Here is a 14583-nt window from a genome sequence, read left to right on the forward strand (position 1 = left end):
TATACTTCAGAAAAATGATCTCAACCCTTTGATAAGAACAGATGCGGTGTGAAATAAAAAGAAAGAGCCCAAACTTTTTTTTACTGGGTGTAATTACATATTCACCAAAGCAATTGGAAATTGTTTTCTATATTAATAAAGACCACATGCAATTACTGGAATTTATCTCAAGAGGTTTTGGGGTTTCTTTCCCCTTGAATTTATTTTGAGAACACTGACCAAACGTATCTGAAACACTTGGATACTCACATGGTCAACAGAGTTTTTTTTTCATTCTTTAACTTTAAGAAGCGAACTTTTGCTATGGCACAGAGTTGCCGCCTCCAGAGAGCCATGCCACTGATTGATTTCTTTGTTTCCTTAAATGAAGACAAAACTTGTTCCAGCTCAACAAGGCTTCCTGTGTCTTTTGTCCTATTACTTTGTAACTCTCCCCAAATTCCAGTGTCTATAAAACATAAAATCAATACTTTACAATGTTGTATTAGACACATATTACTTAGATTTTTCTATGACCATATTTTCACCAAATAGTGTCAGAGTCAAGAATCTTGGGCAAAAATCCTAAAAACTTAATTTGTGGCATTACTAGAGTGACCACAAAATAAAAGGAAACAAGGCAAAAATAAAAAAGTATAATACAGGAAGAAAACGAATGACATAATAAAAGAAATCTTGTATTTTCTTTTAAATAAGCTTTGTGTCTATAGCTTTAAGGACATTAGCTTTCATTCATTCTAAGGAAATCATACTTGGCCGATTCATTGCAAAATATAAATGATCAGTATTTCTGATGAAGGTGGAAATGCTGGTACATATACAACCCTCCTCATTCCCTTCCAAGGATGTGAAATTGGTAGAGGCAATATTTTTTAATGTAGCCATGATTAAAAATAAGATTGTTTGGAAGACAATCCTAGAAAAACTGATCAACTTTAGACTTTTAGAAAGCTATAAAATATGTATATTAAAGGTTAAGTATAACCACAAGTGTAAAACTTCAAAAGTGAATAAAAGGGGAAATAAGGTATTTTTAAAAACCTACTTAATCAATAAAAAAAAATAGAAAATGGGGGAAAAAAGAGTGTAGTAAAGAGTTAACTAAGTAGAATGATAGTAAACCAGAGGCAAGGAATTAACTTAGATCAAGGAGAGAGGACTTTCTAAGGACTGATACTTGTGCTGACAACAAATCTTCCAGTAATGATGGAACCCTGAAGACTTTGGAACAATATCCTCAAAATGTTACAGCAAGAGTTAACTGTCAACATACAACTTGAATTTTCTTCTCTCCGTAGCACTTGTATCACATATTTATTGTCTACTCCATGAGGACCTAGTCTTATACACTGCTTCATTCCACACTCTTAATAAAATGCATAGTAGAAAATAAGGAATTTAAGAGAGGGTGCCAGCATTGTACGAAAAGGGAAGGAAGAGACAGAAATACATCTCTTCTCTGCTCTAAGTTTTCCCAAGACCGGACTGAATCAGAGCACCTCCAAAAGCATAGAACCTCATCATTCAAAATATATTTTCAAAATAGACTATTCCACAGAAAGATAAAATGGAAGTTTCTTCTTCTTCTTCTTCTTCTTCTTTTTTTTTTTTTCTTACCTGATTCATCAATAGCTGATTTTCCTTCTAATTTCAAGAACACTTCATTCAAGGTTGTCATGGACACACCATAATTTTCAATGCCCTGGTTAGAGCATCTATCAAGATCCCTGTAAAGATCTAAAAGTAGTCACAGAAATGCATGAGAAGAATATAATTTGTAATGATATTGATAATAACTATATTTTTGAACAATAGAGAACATGTGTGATGAGCCATTCATAAGAGACAAAGCTATGATATAGACATTCCCTCATTTCTAAAATAACCTATACAGTGTGTTTCCATGTCTTGAGTATAAAATTGTAATCATCTACATTTCATTCTTAGAATGATTATGCGGGGTTCTTTGAGAAATATGTTTTATTTATTCTGTTTTTAAAAAACTAATTGCATTTGATTATGGGGAGAGTGATAAATGAACTGAATACTTGTGTTCTCCCACAAATCCGTATGTTGAAACCCTACCCTCCAGTGTGATGGTATTAGGAACGGGGGCTTTGGGAGGTGGTTAGGATTAGATGATGTCCTGAGCCTGGAACTTTCATAAATAGGATTAACGCCTTTGAAAGAGTCACAACAAAGCTGGCTTCCTCTCCCTGCCATATGGGAAACAAGAAGTCTGCACTCTGCAACCCCAAAGAGGTATCTCAGCGGAACCCAACTGTGCTGGCGCCCAGATCTTGGACTTCTCAGCCTACAGGACCATCAAAAATAAATGTCTGCTGTTTGTAAACCCACCCAGTCTATAGTAGGTGTTAGTAGCCCCAACTGACTAAGGTAGGAAATGTTAAATTCTAAAGCCTCATTAATTCAGGAATATTATTCCAAAAACTGAGAGAAGAATACTCTCAAGAATAACTAGTAGGCAGCAGAGTAACAAAAGCAAAAGCACAAATATTTATAGAAGTAATTTGGTGCTGCACAGGCTTCCCTAGTTTAGAGAAATATATAAATTAAAGGAAAGGACAAAGTATGTATGCAACTTTGTATTTACTCTCTTCTCCCGCTTCTGACCATGGTATGAAGATTACACAAGAGCCTTCAAAGAAGGTGCTTAGGGCCCCTGGGTGGCTTAGTGGTTGAGCATCTGCCTTTGGCTCAGGTCATAATTCCTGGGTCCTGGATCAAGTCCTGCATCAGGCTCCAAGCAGGGAGCCTGCTTCTCTCTCTGCCTATGTCTCTGCCTCTCTGTGTCTCTCATGAATAAATAAACTAAAATTTTTTTTCAAAAGGTTGGTCTTTATAGGAATGAATAGGCCATTTTGAAGGTTGTTATTGTTGATTTTAAAGATACTGGCAATAATTTGGGGGCATTTCAGGAAAATTGGAAGTAGAATAAAGGATAAACCAATTCAAATATTGGTAGAAATTAAAAGTTTCTATCTTAACAGTGTGTTAGGTAAATAAAAATACAGATGTAGTCATGATTTTTAATGAGTTCTAAGTGTTGGTTCTTTTTCAGTCTTTCTTTAAATTGTGCATTCTCCTTTGAAATGCATTTAACAAATAATCAGGTAACAGTTTGCTTTGTGGCCTCATCAAGATTTCTGTTTCCACAAAAGAAGATGCCACCAAGACAAGGAGGAGGAGAAAGAAGAAAATTACTGATGTTCTTGCAAAATCAGAGCCAAAACCGGGGACCCCTGAAGACCTGCAGAACTTGATGAAGGACTATTTCAGCAGCAGCCACTCAGTGATTGAATTAGAAGAACTAAACCTACCAGACTCCTGTTTCCTCAAGGCCAATGATTTGACTCATAGTCTTTCATCATACCTAAGAGAAATCTGCCCTAAGTGGGTAAAACTTCGGAAAAACCATAATGAGAAGAAATCGGTTCTGATGATGATCATCTGCAGCTCTGCTGTCCAGGCCTTGGAGCTCATTAGGTCGATGACAGCATTCAGAGGAGACAGCAAAGTTATGAAATTATTTGCAAAACACATAAAGGTCCAGGAGCAGGTAAAGCTGCTGGAGAAGCGTGTTGTACACCTGGGTGTAGGAACACCAGGGAGGATTAAAGAACTCATTAAACAAGGTGGCCTTAATTTGAACCCCTTAAAGTTCCTGGTTTTTTACTGGAACTGGAGAGATCAGAAGTTGAGGAGGATGATGGACATTCCCGAGATAAGAAAGGAGGTTTTTGAACTTCTGGAAATGGGAGTCCTCAGTCTGTGCAAATCAGAATCTTTGAAGCTGGGCCTTTTCTAAGTCTGGGTTCTAATGAAAATTTCAGTTTTTATGCTGGGATTTTCATCTCATTTAATAGCTCTGGAATATTGCAAGGACTCAGTAAATATTAGCTATTGTTTTATTATGTTAACTGCACCACCAGATGAATCACTAGAAATTTTTGGTGGAGATTCTTTGACAAAAAAAAAGCTGTCCTTTGCCAACTTCTCTGTATCATAAAGTATCAACAGCCTGTGTATGAAAAAAAAAAAGATTTCTGTTTCCACATGAATATGTATGTCAAAGACATGGTGTATGCATCTAAGACTGCAGTTATCTCACTGATTCTAAGATAAATACATTTTATCATCTTTTACCATATCTGAAATGTGCATGTATCACAAATGCTGGTATGTCATTTTAAATGGTGGCATTGTTTCTTTCTTTTTTCTTGGTAGCACATCCTATATACCTGAGGCTGTTTTAGACTTGGAGAAATACCATAGCTTCTAGGTCAGGTCTGATTCCAGGTGCTGTATTTATTTTTAATATTTTATTATTTTTAATTTTAAAAAATATTTATTTATTTATTCATGAGAGACACAGAGGGAGAGGCAGAGACATAGGCAGAGGGAGAAGCAGGCTCCCAGTGGGGAGCCCAATATGGGACTCGATTCCAGGACCCCAGAATCATGACCCGAGCCAAAGGCAGATGCTCAACCATTGAGCCACCCAGGGGCCCCTATTTTTAATATTTTAATAATATATTTAAATACATTAAATCATTTAATCCTCATGAAAATCCTATATAGTTAGTACTGTCATTATCCCCTTGTTACAAACAGGGAAACTGAGGTACAGAAAAGTAATACAACCTGTCCAGGATAACAGAGCTATTAACAGCCTTGCTGGGATCTGAACCCATCCAGTCTGGCTCTAGTATCCCAGGTTTTGACCACCACACCCTACTGTCTGGTGCTATGTTTCTTATGAACCATGATCATGGCGTTTATTGATTCAGGTAGGCAGCTATGGGAGTCATTATTTTCCATTAAAAGCTGTCAAATTTCTTTAACTCAAGGTAAACACATTTTATGGTTACACTTTTTTTCCCCCTTGAATGCAACCTACCTCAAAACTCTTGGCAAATGAAAGCATGTTGGGAGACCACATAGAAAAGTGGGAATGGCAATGAGCCTCCAGGCTCCTGTATTTGTGGCAAGGTTGTGAATTTAGAATGTTTGGAAACATATAGGTTGATCATAATTACTTAGGTTATAACATTATGTCACGGTGTTTTAACAAAACCATGTACTGTGGAGTCGTACCATTCCCTTAGCTCCCATTTAACACTCTATGCTGTTTTCACAGACCTCTCCTTGCCTGGACCACTCTCCCTCATTCGTTCCTGAAACAAATGTCCCAAATATTTCTAATTTTAGCCTGATGTGGTCCTGAACCTCTTAATTGCATATGTCACCACATGAAGCATATTTAGCATCTTTTGCCCCAGTTTATTCATAAATGATCTGGGGGTAATATCAGGAGCTAATATTAGCAGTAACCCTGGGGAATATTGGAGAATTAATGCAAAGTGCCATGCACTTAGCAAGTATAAAGGTGTCAGCCATCATTCTTAAGACTACTGTTACAGTTAGTAACATCGTTATAAACCATTCTGTGGTCTCCATGTTCTCTTACCTGGAAATTTGTTTGTCCTTTCCAAAGGCAAAATATATACAAGCTTTTCTTCACTTTGTGCTGTTAATTTGGCATCAGGGATGTGTTGTTTTACAAGTGATGTTATACTGTCTGGATCGCACATTTCATTCAGATGCAAACTGACATTTAAAAAGAACATGTTAAAGCCATTTTTACCCAACATCATCTCTATACATTATATATATATATTATATATATATAATATATATATAATGGAAGAAACAAGACTTAAAAATAAATAGTCCAAATATAGTCCAAATTAATACAGTCCAAACTGTATAATCTGGAGGCTCTAGTGTAGGATAGGGATAATAACTCAAGGATTATTATTTGGAGGAAAGATATTCAGCGAGATGGTGGACAGAGTGAGGTGAAGGAAATGCCTAATTTTGTCTCCATCTATCCAAAAGCTCAGCTTTGAATTTTCCCTTTGTAGTAAAGTATGGATTTTGCAAAAACTAAGATTTGAACACAGTGAAAACTGACACAGAGGTTAGCTTGATACAGTCATTAAGAACATGGTCCTAATGCCCTACTGATCCACATTCCAGAACTTGGGTTTAACCTCTTCCAGCATCAATTTTCCATCAAAGTTCCAATCAATGTCCCAATACTCATCTCTCAAAGAATTTTGAAAGACAGAATAAAATAAAATATGTTTGTGATCACACTGAGCCTTACACCAAGTTAACCTTCAGTATGTGTTAGCTAATTTTATCACTTTTTTTTGTCCAAAATTTATTCAAATCAAAGCTGATCCATCTTGGTAAGAACATATAAAGTTCTTCATGAAATCGTTAGAGTTTTAGAAGCACCATTTTAGTCACATCCATTGAAATTTACTGATGCAATAAAATGATGAGGACATCACTTTGATGACACAAACCTAAAAAATCAATTTAGATTAAAACTCTTCTGTGTTTACAAGGCCCTATGCAATAATACACTATCCAGGATCCCAAACAGAAAGAATATAGAGCCTTCCCTACAGGAGCATGGAACATAGCAGTCATATAAATCAGCATATTATAAAAGAAGTGAGGGAGAAGGAAGTTAAGTCAGTTAGGCACTTGGTACCTTGTCAAATATTCATTCATTCAACATATTTAGCCTTCAGTGTAGGTATTATTACTGCTGTTACATACATGAAATTACTGAGGACCAGAGACTTAATTGAGTTACCTAAGGTAACAATTCAAAATAGTGCTTTTCAGATTCCAGAAAAGAGGATGCTTATTACGGAGAAAATATTCGGAAAAGACTTTCAAGGATAGATAAGATTTGAACTTGGTTAAAATGGGGTGGAGGAGGAATGTCAAACAGATGTCCTACCCTGAGCAGAAAGAAGACAGCTAAATCACAGAACATACTTAGAAAACAATGAGTGGTTTATTTTAGTTGGAAAGTATCGATTCAATTGGATTGTACCAAGCAATTATGATGGAATGGTAGATTTGATCAGATTAAACCCTCAGTAAATAATGGAGGGAATACATTTAACCTCTGAGGATAAAGTGACTTAAATTCTTTTTTAAGAAATAATAATATTTTAGCAGGAAGTATAGGGAAAGATTCGTATCACACCTGTAAGCTTGGCCTAAAGATCTACCACTTTAAATGATGTGAGATTGGGCATATTATTAAAACTCCCTGACATGCCAGAGACTAATAATATCATCTTCTTACAGTTATCTGAAAGATTAACTATAATTACATGAGTCTTCCATATGTAAATCTCTTAGCAAGAACTTAGAGCATAGCCAACATGGAATAAGTAATAGACATTACTTAGTAATATAATAATGATTAATAATGATGTTAATTATTATCAGAAAGAGAAGGAGATAGAAAAGAATGAGAGAGAAGATGAAGTCATGGAGAATGGACAGGAGGCTATTGAAATTGTCCCAATTTACGAAAAGAAGTACTGGAAAAATGATGAGAGAGGGTTGGAATGTCACTAAATTTCTCTTTGCAACAATGTGTTGTGAAAATATTTTCCAAAAATTTTGTTTAAACTCAGCTTAATCATCCTTGTATTCTCCAAGTCTACAATCCCACCTGCCCTTTGTTCTACTTTAAGAAAGAGAGCTTGTGGTGTCATTCTAACACAGCATTCTTGAAATAATCTTAATAACTTTGTAGCCTACTTTAACATACTATTACTGAAATTTCCTGTCCACAACATGTTCCAACAAGTCTCCAACAATACAGGTGGTACCTTAAATGATAGCCAATGCCCCATTTCTTCTTCAGGAATAGAGAAGAGCCTGCGCACTTCAGCCTCCCATTGGATATAAACACCTTCCTATCTAAGCAGAAAAGGAAAACAACACATTGTATTAAGGGGTTATTCTTTCACTGTTTATAAAAGAATATCTCCATTAATAAATAACATGTTTTAGGAGATGACTCACTAAAATATTTGCATTCTAATTCTGGTCATATGTAAGCCAATTTCTTTGTCATCCAATAACTGAAATGATATGCTAGTTTATTCCTAGTAAATTAAGAAAAATTATCATACAATGAAAGGATCTGTTTCAAGTTAACTGACATTGCTACTGAATAAAACATACTATGTGTTTGAGAGTATGCTACGTATTTACAACCAATCAGTTGCTTTGCAATAGGATCAGAATATATCTGTGGGACAATGTACATGGAGAAGTGGACATTCAAATGGGTGACAGCAAGAGTCTCTTGGTTCATGACAGTCACACACACGGCAGCTGTGTTGGAACTTATCTACACATATTTCACACATGTCCCTAATTTCTCACAAAGATACATCAGAGAAAAACAACATGGATAGAACTTGAAGGATTATGCTAAGTGAAATAAGTCTGAGAAAGAGAAAGACAAATACCATATGATCTCACTTATATGTAGACTCTAAAAAAAATAAATCACCAGCCAGGATGTCAGCTTCATCCATGAACTGGGTACTGAAGAGAATGACTCTATCAGATTTCCTCTCTTTTAGGAAGTTCCATACACGGTGCCTCGAAAGAGGATCTGAGCCAGCGGTTGGTTCGTCCAAGAGCAAAACCTGCACATTAGGATACATGAAATCATTCCCCTCTTGGAGGTAAAAAACAAAAAACAAACAAACAAACAAACAAAAAAAACCCAAAAAAACCCCACTTTTTTTTAAAGCAATATATGTGTAAAAGCCTTTGGAAGAAATATCTTACTACTTAATTTTTCATTGGAACAGTTCTTTTGCATTTGCCATTTGCAAATTCAGTCTGATGGAATACGATAGATCCATAGTCCTCAATCTCATTCACCAGTAATTTTGGCTCGACTTACCTGAGGGTCTCCTAAAATGGCAATCCCAAAAGTTAGTTTCCTTTTTTGTCCACCGCTTAAATTTTGAGCAAGGATGTCTTGAATATTTTCCATCTCCAAGTCCCTTAAAACTTGTTGTATCTAACCAAAAAAGAAAAAAAAAAAAAAAGGAAAGGAAGTGAAATCCCCAACCCAGCACCTGTGTTTTAAAAACACAATCATTGTGCTGTGCTTTGCAAAAGGTCTTTTTACCCTTTAGATGATGAACCATGTAGAAGTAACACAAATACATTTAGAATTTTCTAGATAAACAATTACACATTCATGGCTGTGAGACATCTGCATGTCACACATCTAACATGTTCTTCTACCTCTTGTTCTACTTCATGCGACTGAATCCCTTTTATTTTAGCAAAGAGCCTGAGATTTTCTTTCACAGTGAGGAAGTCAAATTGCACATTGGATTGTGGGCAGACTCCAGTGAGCTTGCTGACTGTTTCCAAGTCCGTCATTTCTGAAAGGGTGTGATTATAGATGGTGACTGAACCTAGAGGTAGAAAGGTTGACAGTGAGTCATACTTCATTTAAGTTATTTTATTTTATTTATTTTTTAAAGATTCTATTTATTTATTCATGAGAAACACAGATAGAAAGAGGCAGAGACACAGAGGAGAAGCAGGCTCCATGCAGGGAGCCCGATGAGAGACTCGATCCTGGGACTCCAGGATCACACCCTGGACCGAAGGCAGGCACCAAACCGCTGAGCCACCCAGGGATCCCCCCACCCCATTTAAGGTATTTTAAAGCAAAAAACAATGTGTGTCAGTCACCCAAATCTTTTAAGCATACTGTACCTATAAGGAATGCACTATTGACTAGAAATGTAATGTTCCCAATTCCTCTGAACCAGTTGGAGTGCTCATTCATAGAGCTACTTATCTTAAAATACTTAAACCACAAAGATTTTCCTAAGTAAATAGAACATACATCTACTAAAAGAATAACTTGAAGACACTTGTAAAACTTTTCTCTAACGCACCTGAATGAGACTAGTAGTTAGTGAAACTACTAATTACGGAAATAACCAACAAAACAAATTAACTAATGAAATGCATAGCTAATTAATTTGCCCATGTTCTTGCCCATAATTATCTTCTCACCTGAGGTTGGGGTGGATAGTCCACTGAGCATGTTCAACAGAGTTGTTTTCCCAGCTCCGCTGTGACCAAGGAGGGCAGTGATTTGGCCTTCATATATGTCAAATACTAGACCTGGAATTATTATAAAAAATACCCCACTCAGAGCCTACATATTAACTTTATACATTCTCTTTAAAAAAATTAAGAATTTTTTTTTTTTGAGAGTGAGAGCACAAGCAGGGGGAGGGGCAGAGGGAGACAGGAGAATCTCAAGCAGACTCGGTGCAGAGCACAGAGCCCGACATGGGACTCTATCTCACGACCATGAGATCGTGACCTGAGCCAAAACCAACAGCTGGATGTTTAACTGACTGAACCAACCAGGTGCCCCACATTCTCCAAAATTTTTATAATTTCTTATAGCATGTGTATATTCGGCTAGCAATATTCAAAATAAAATCCATTTCCAACTTCTTCCCTTTAAAATTGTATCTCCTATGATACACGTTTTATAGCTGTAGCATTGTCATGACATATTATTATATAATTAACCATTTTTTGATAAGGGCAGTTCTGTCATTAGAAGTAGGTCAACTATAATAAAGATCGTTTATTAGGATTAGAGTGTGATGAGTTGAAAATAAGAATATCATGATGCAGTCATACATCTTTCAAACCTATCAGATATTAAAGGCATACCCTGACCTTCTAAAATTGTTATATGGTTTTACATTTATTCAGAAGGAAACATGATGTGTTCAAATGAAGGAGAGTTGTGGTGTCTGGAATATCTGTTCTTTATCCCCGTGAAGACAGTACAGCAGTGAGGCATAGTCACCAAATCCAACAGCCTTGTTAAATGTGATGTTACTTTATTACCTTTCAAGGCTTCTACTTTTTCATTATTTCCTTTTCCATATTCTTTCTTAAGATTTCTTATTCTGAAAAAAAAAGAGGAAAATGTTTTAAGGACCTTGTGGAAACAGGTCCACTTGATTGGGAAATCAAGTCTTTGAGGCGGTGAGAAAATCCAGGGGGTCTTTCCCTCACGCAAGCCCAGGTGATGGGAAACACTTTCTCGAGGAGACAATGACAAATCGAATGATGAACAAATATTGAGCAAAGATCCAGGGAAGTTTGTGATTTCTAGTTGTCTGGAAACAAAACAATCAGCATTAAGACACATCCATCACCTCAGAGGGGAGATATGCATGACATGAGTACCCTAACTTAGGTTTTTCTTCCCGTCTTCTTGGATGCCTATCTTCCCTTTTCTGCATCACCTGTCTCTTCTTTCTCCTCTTACTCATCAGGAGGCAGAGAGGAGAGAGGGTAAATCACAGAGAAAAGGAGAAGAATAACAAGGGACATGATGACAGTGTCTGTCATAAAGAGAGCAGACAGAGAGAGAAGGGAGAGAGAGAGAACAGCACAAAGAAGAGGGAAAAAAAGAAAATGAGAGAAATGGAAATATGACGATTATTTATTCATTGATGTTTGTTGTTCTGCCATAAGATATTTGTAAATAGAAATGCTGACAATGTCAGAAAACAAAGTGCTTTTAACAATGATTGTGGCCTTTCACGAGTGGAATAGGCTGGATGTAGGTGGGTACAGAAAGGCACCCAGGAAATCTTTGTCACATCTGTGTTTTGCCTGATAGACCTCTGGTCCCTGACCTTTTCCTCCATTTGCACCTTCATGTAATTCCTTTATTACCTTATGGCTTCTTTTCCATGGAATTCTGGAGACACTGGTTCAAAAGAGTCGTTAGGTGAAGAATCTGAATCTATTTCATTCTCAAGGGCCACATGATCAGCCCTTGGGTGTTGAAACCAGAAAGAAGACTTCAGGAAAAACCAAGGAGAACGTCGATGTCCATATTCAGCTACACGGACAGAAGGCAACAGAACATTGCATCAGTCACCACTTTAAGGGTTGGTGACCATAGGACATCTTGTCAAGGCAACTGCTTTGGGAAGCATTTAGACACCCTTAAGATCCAGAACCAAGCACTCGCTTTCCTCACCTAGCTCTAATGCAAGGACTATAATCATCCTTAATCTCTTGCAAGTATCTCTTTTGAAAAAGAAACCATTTAAAGTATTGTGGTAGAACAAGATCTTAGAAAGTGATTCTATGAACAAAGTGCAGCCCATCATATACACAATGAGCTTGTCTTAGAAATTGTGAAAAAAAATGCTTGATAATTTATATTCAATATATTGTAGTTATTTTACTTATTTTAATTTTTAAAGATTTTTTTTTTTTAATTTGAGAGAGAGAGAATGAGCAGAGGGGAGGAGCAGAGGGAGAGGGAGGAGATTCCCTACTGAGCAGGGATCCCAAGGCCGGGCTTGATCCCAAGACCCTGGGATCATGAGCTGAGCTGAAGGCAGACGCCTAACTAACTGAGCCACCCAGGCGCCCCTGTAGACACTTATTTTAAAGAAAAGCACTGAATGAAATTGCATTGAATCACAATTAGCTTACTACTTACTGGGCAAAATTTTGTCAAAATATAATGTCAAAGCCAAATACAAAAGAGCATCAAAAACCAACATGAAAAGAGTGGCTATTATTAGGTAGGGGTTGTCTGAAGAATCCAAATGGATGTTAGAGTTCACATCATAGTCCAAATGTATAAGCTGGAAAAAAAAAAGATACATACACTGAATTTTAAAAGGATAAATAAAGTATGAAAAATTATTAATGTCTTATTTCCGCTGAACACTGGGATTGAAAAGATAAATAAAACACAGGTCCTGTCTTTACAGAGCTCTAATCTGTTGGAAGACATAGCACTGAATTCATCTATCTACAGAGCAATTTGAGAAGTTGGGGGTAGGTACTAAGGGCTTAGAGTCGCACGGGCAGAGAAGTAGGCAAGTCCTCTGGGAAGTAAAAACTCAAAGGAGAGGCTGTCTACAGGATTTAATCAGATGTAGGATGGGGGCAAAGGGAACATTCTAGACAGGGGGGAACCAGTTGAAAGGGGTGGGTGGGTGGAGTGAAATACTTCAGTATTTGGACAGAAGACACAAGAATAATTTATTATATAGTGAGATACGATGAGTTTACATGTAACATAACCTTTCATGTAGCATTTTATGGTTATGATGTCATACCCGGAATTAAATTTTCTGAGAAGAGGTTCAGTTCCATATACAACTGGGCAATTAAAAATAAAAATTTATTTCTATTGAATTCCCGGTCTTCAAATACTTGCGATAAAATTAAGGGTCCCGTTACCTGAGCACTGAATTAGTTAAATGTTCACGGGGACAACCCACGAAAAGCCAAAGCTGAACCACATAGATAATGGAGTATCAGCCTATATTTAGTGACTTAAAGCCAGTTACACTGAGAGAGAAAAATAAAAAACCTCTCCGATAACTTAATGTGTATCTTCACAAAAGTGGATGGGAATTCTGGGGCTTAGAACACATATAGCATGATTTCCTCAGAGGGAATTCTTTGACTGTTTCATAAAAAATCAAATAGTTAAATATTAACTCTTACCTGGGCCATGCCCACAGTGAAAGCAAAAGGGCTCAGAAAACATAAAGTCCATTCCAAAAATGCAGGAAGATGTCTGTACAACGCAGTGAATCCCAGACTCCCCCAGAAGACAGTAAGGAGAAAGACAACCAACCCAGTAAGGAAAGGTTTCTTTATCAACACGCTCATCAGGAAAGCTAAGGTTATCTGAGAGGAGAGAAAAAACTTCGGGTAGCATATCATTCTCTGAGAATCATCAGTAGCATAACAAAAAGAGTTTCAAAAATATATAACAAATGCAAATAACAAATGCAAAATCTATAAAATAAATAAAATATATAAAATAAATAAAAATATATAACAAATACAAAAATATATAACATCTGTTCCTCCCCATCCCACCCCCAGATACTGTCTCATGCAAATATTCATATGCTGCAAAGAGAAACAGAAAAGGTGTGATCAGAATCAGTGAGAAATGACTGGTAGGTTTCTCTGAGAGAGAGAGAGAAAAAAAAAAAAGAGAGAGAGAAGGAGAGATACTAAATTCACCAACTCACCAGAGACAGGCCATAAAGGAGAAAGAGGGTGAAGACCACCACGAAGCCAGTTAGGACGACAATGTGGGCAGATTTTACAATAAGAGCCATCAAAGTAGCCACGATAAAGATGAAGCCAGCATACATCAAACCCCAGGAGAGCCTAGCACAGAAACTAAGCATCAGTTCCGAGGGCTGGTGCTTTATCACTTTATTCATTTACTTTGCTAATGATTTGGGAAGCTTACCATACATTGAGAGTAAAGGGGAATGTAACAGCGAAGACATTAGAAAACTTCTCTGTCCCCGAAGTTCATATACTACCAGGGAAGGTAGACAATAAACAAGCAAATAGGTAAAATACGTAGCTGATTGCAAAATAAGAAAGAAATAGCCTGAGTAATGTAATGAGGGTAACTGGGAGCAGTTTTCTGGGAAGACATCTCTGACCTACACATCCGTTCTGGGATGCTTCTTTCAGTAAAGTAGAAAGACCATGGATAAAAAACAGATGACGGAGCAGGGATCAGCAAATCAGTAAATCTTTTAGGCTTTTTGGACCATACGGTCTCTTGCAACTACTGAAGTCTGCCTTTGC

At 36.8% G+C, this 14583-nt stretch overlaps 2 protein-coding genes across 2 annotated transcripts in view; one reads left to right on the forward strand and one right to left on the reverse strand.

Annotated features, from left to right (window-relative positions):
- Positions 1 to 14583, reverse strand: part of ABCA9 (ATP binding cassette subfamily A member 9) — a 61075-nt gene that overhangs the window by 31404 nt on the left and 15088 nt on the right. Inside the window, exons 9-21 of the mRNA XM_041725468.1 lie at positions 14007 to 14148; positions 13468 to 13653; positions 12446 to 12593; positions 11665 to 11833; positions 10825 to 10886; positions 9967 to 10077; positions 9178 to 9353; positions 8828 to 8947; positions 8426 to 8564; positions 7734 to 7824; positions 5492 to 5631; positions 1618 to 1737; positions 250 to 448 (exon numbers count right to left, since the gene is read on the reverse strand). Of these exons, the coding sequence (XP_041581402.1) occupies positions 250 to 448; positions 1618 to 1737; positions 5492 to 5631; positions 7734 to 7824; positions 8426 to 8564; positions 8828 to 8947; positions 9178 to 9353; positions 9967 to 10077; positions 10825 to 10886; positions 11665 to 11833; positions 12446 to 12593; positions 13468 to 13653; positions 14007 to 14148 (1803 nt within the window). The remainder of the gene's footprint in view (positions 1 to 249; positions 449 to 1617; positions 1738 to 5491; positions 5632 to 7733; positions 7825 to 8425; positions 8565 to 8827; positions 8948 to 9177; positions 9354 to 9966; positions 10078 to 10824; positions 10887 to 11664; positions 11834 to 12445; positions 12594 to 13467; positions 13654 to 14006; positions 14149 to 14583) is intronic.
- LOC121473149 (uncharacterized protein C3orf26 homolog) lies at positions 2224 to 4158 on the forward strand. The gene is made up of 2 exons (XM_041725187.1): positions 2224 to 2262; positions 3164 to 4158. Exons 1-2 carry the CDS (start codon positions 2224 to 2226, stop codon positions 3827 to 3829), a joined length of 705 nt encoding a protein of 234 aa, XP_041581121.1. The 3' UTR covers positions 3830 to 4158.

This window comes from Vulpes lagopus, chromosome 12 (assembly GCF_018345385.1).
Source record: "Vulpes lagopus strain Blue_001 chromosome 12, ASM1834538v1, whole genome shotgun sequence".
Classification (NCBI taxonomy): domain Eukaryota; kingdom Metazoa; phylum Chordata; class Mammalia; order Carnivora; family Canidae; genus Vulpes; species Vulpes lagopus.

Bases quoted from the DNA above. Each gene is read 5' to 3' on its own strand.
- LOC121473149 (XM_041725187.1), top strand. From the start codon at position 2,224: ATGGGAAACAAGAAGTCTGCACTCTGCAACCCCAAAGAG. The intron at 2,263-3,163 runs GTATCTCAGCGG...GGCCTCATCAAG, and splicing joins CACTCTGCAACCCCAAAGAG to ATTTCTGTTTCCACAAAAGA.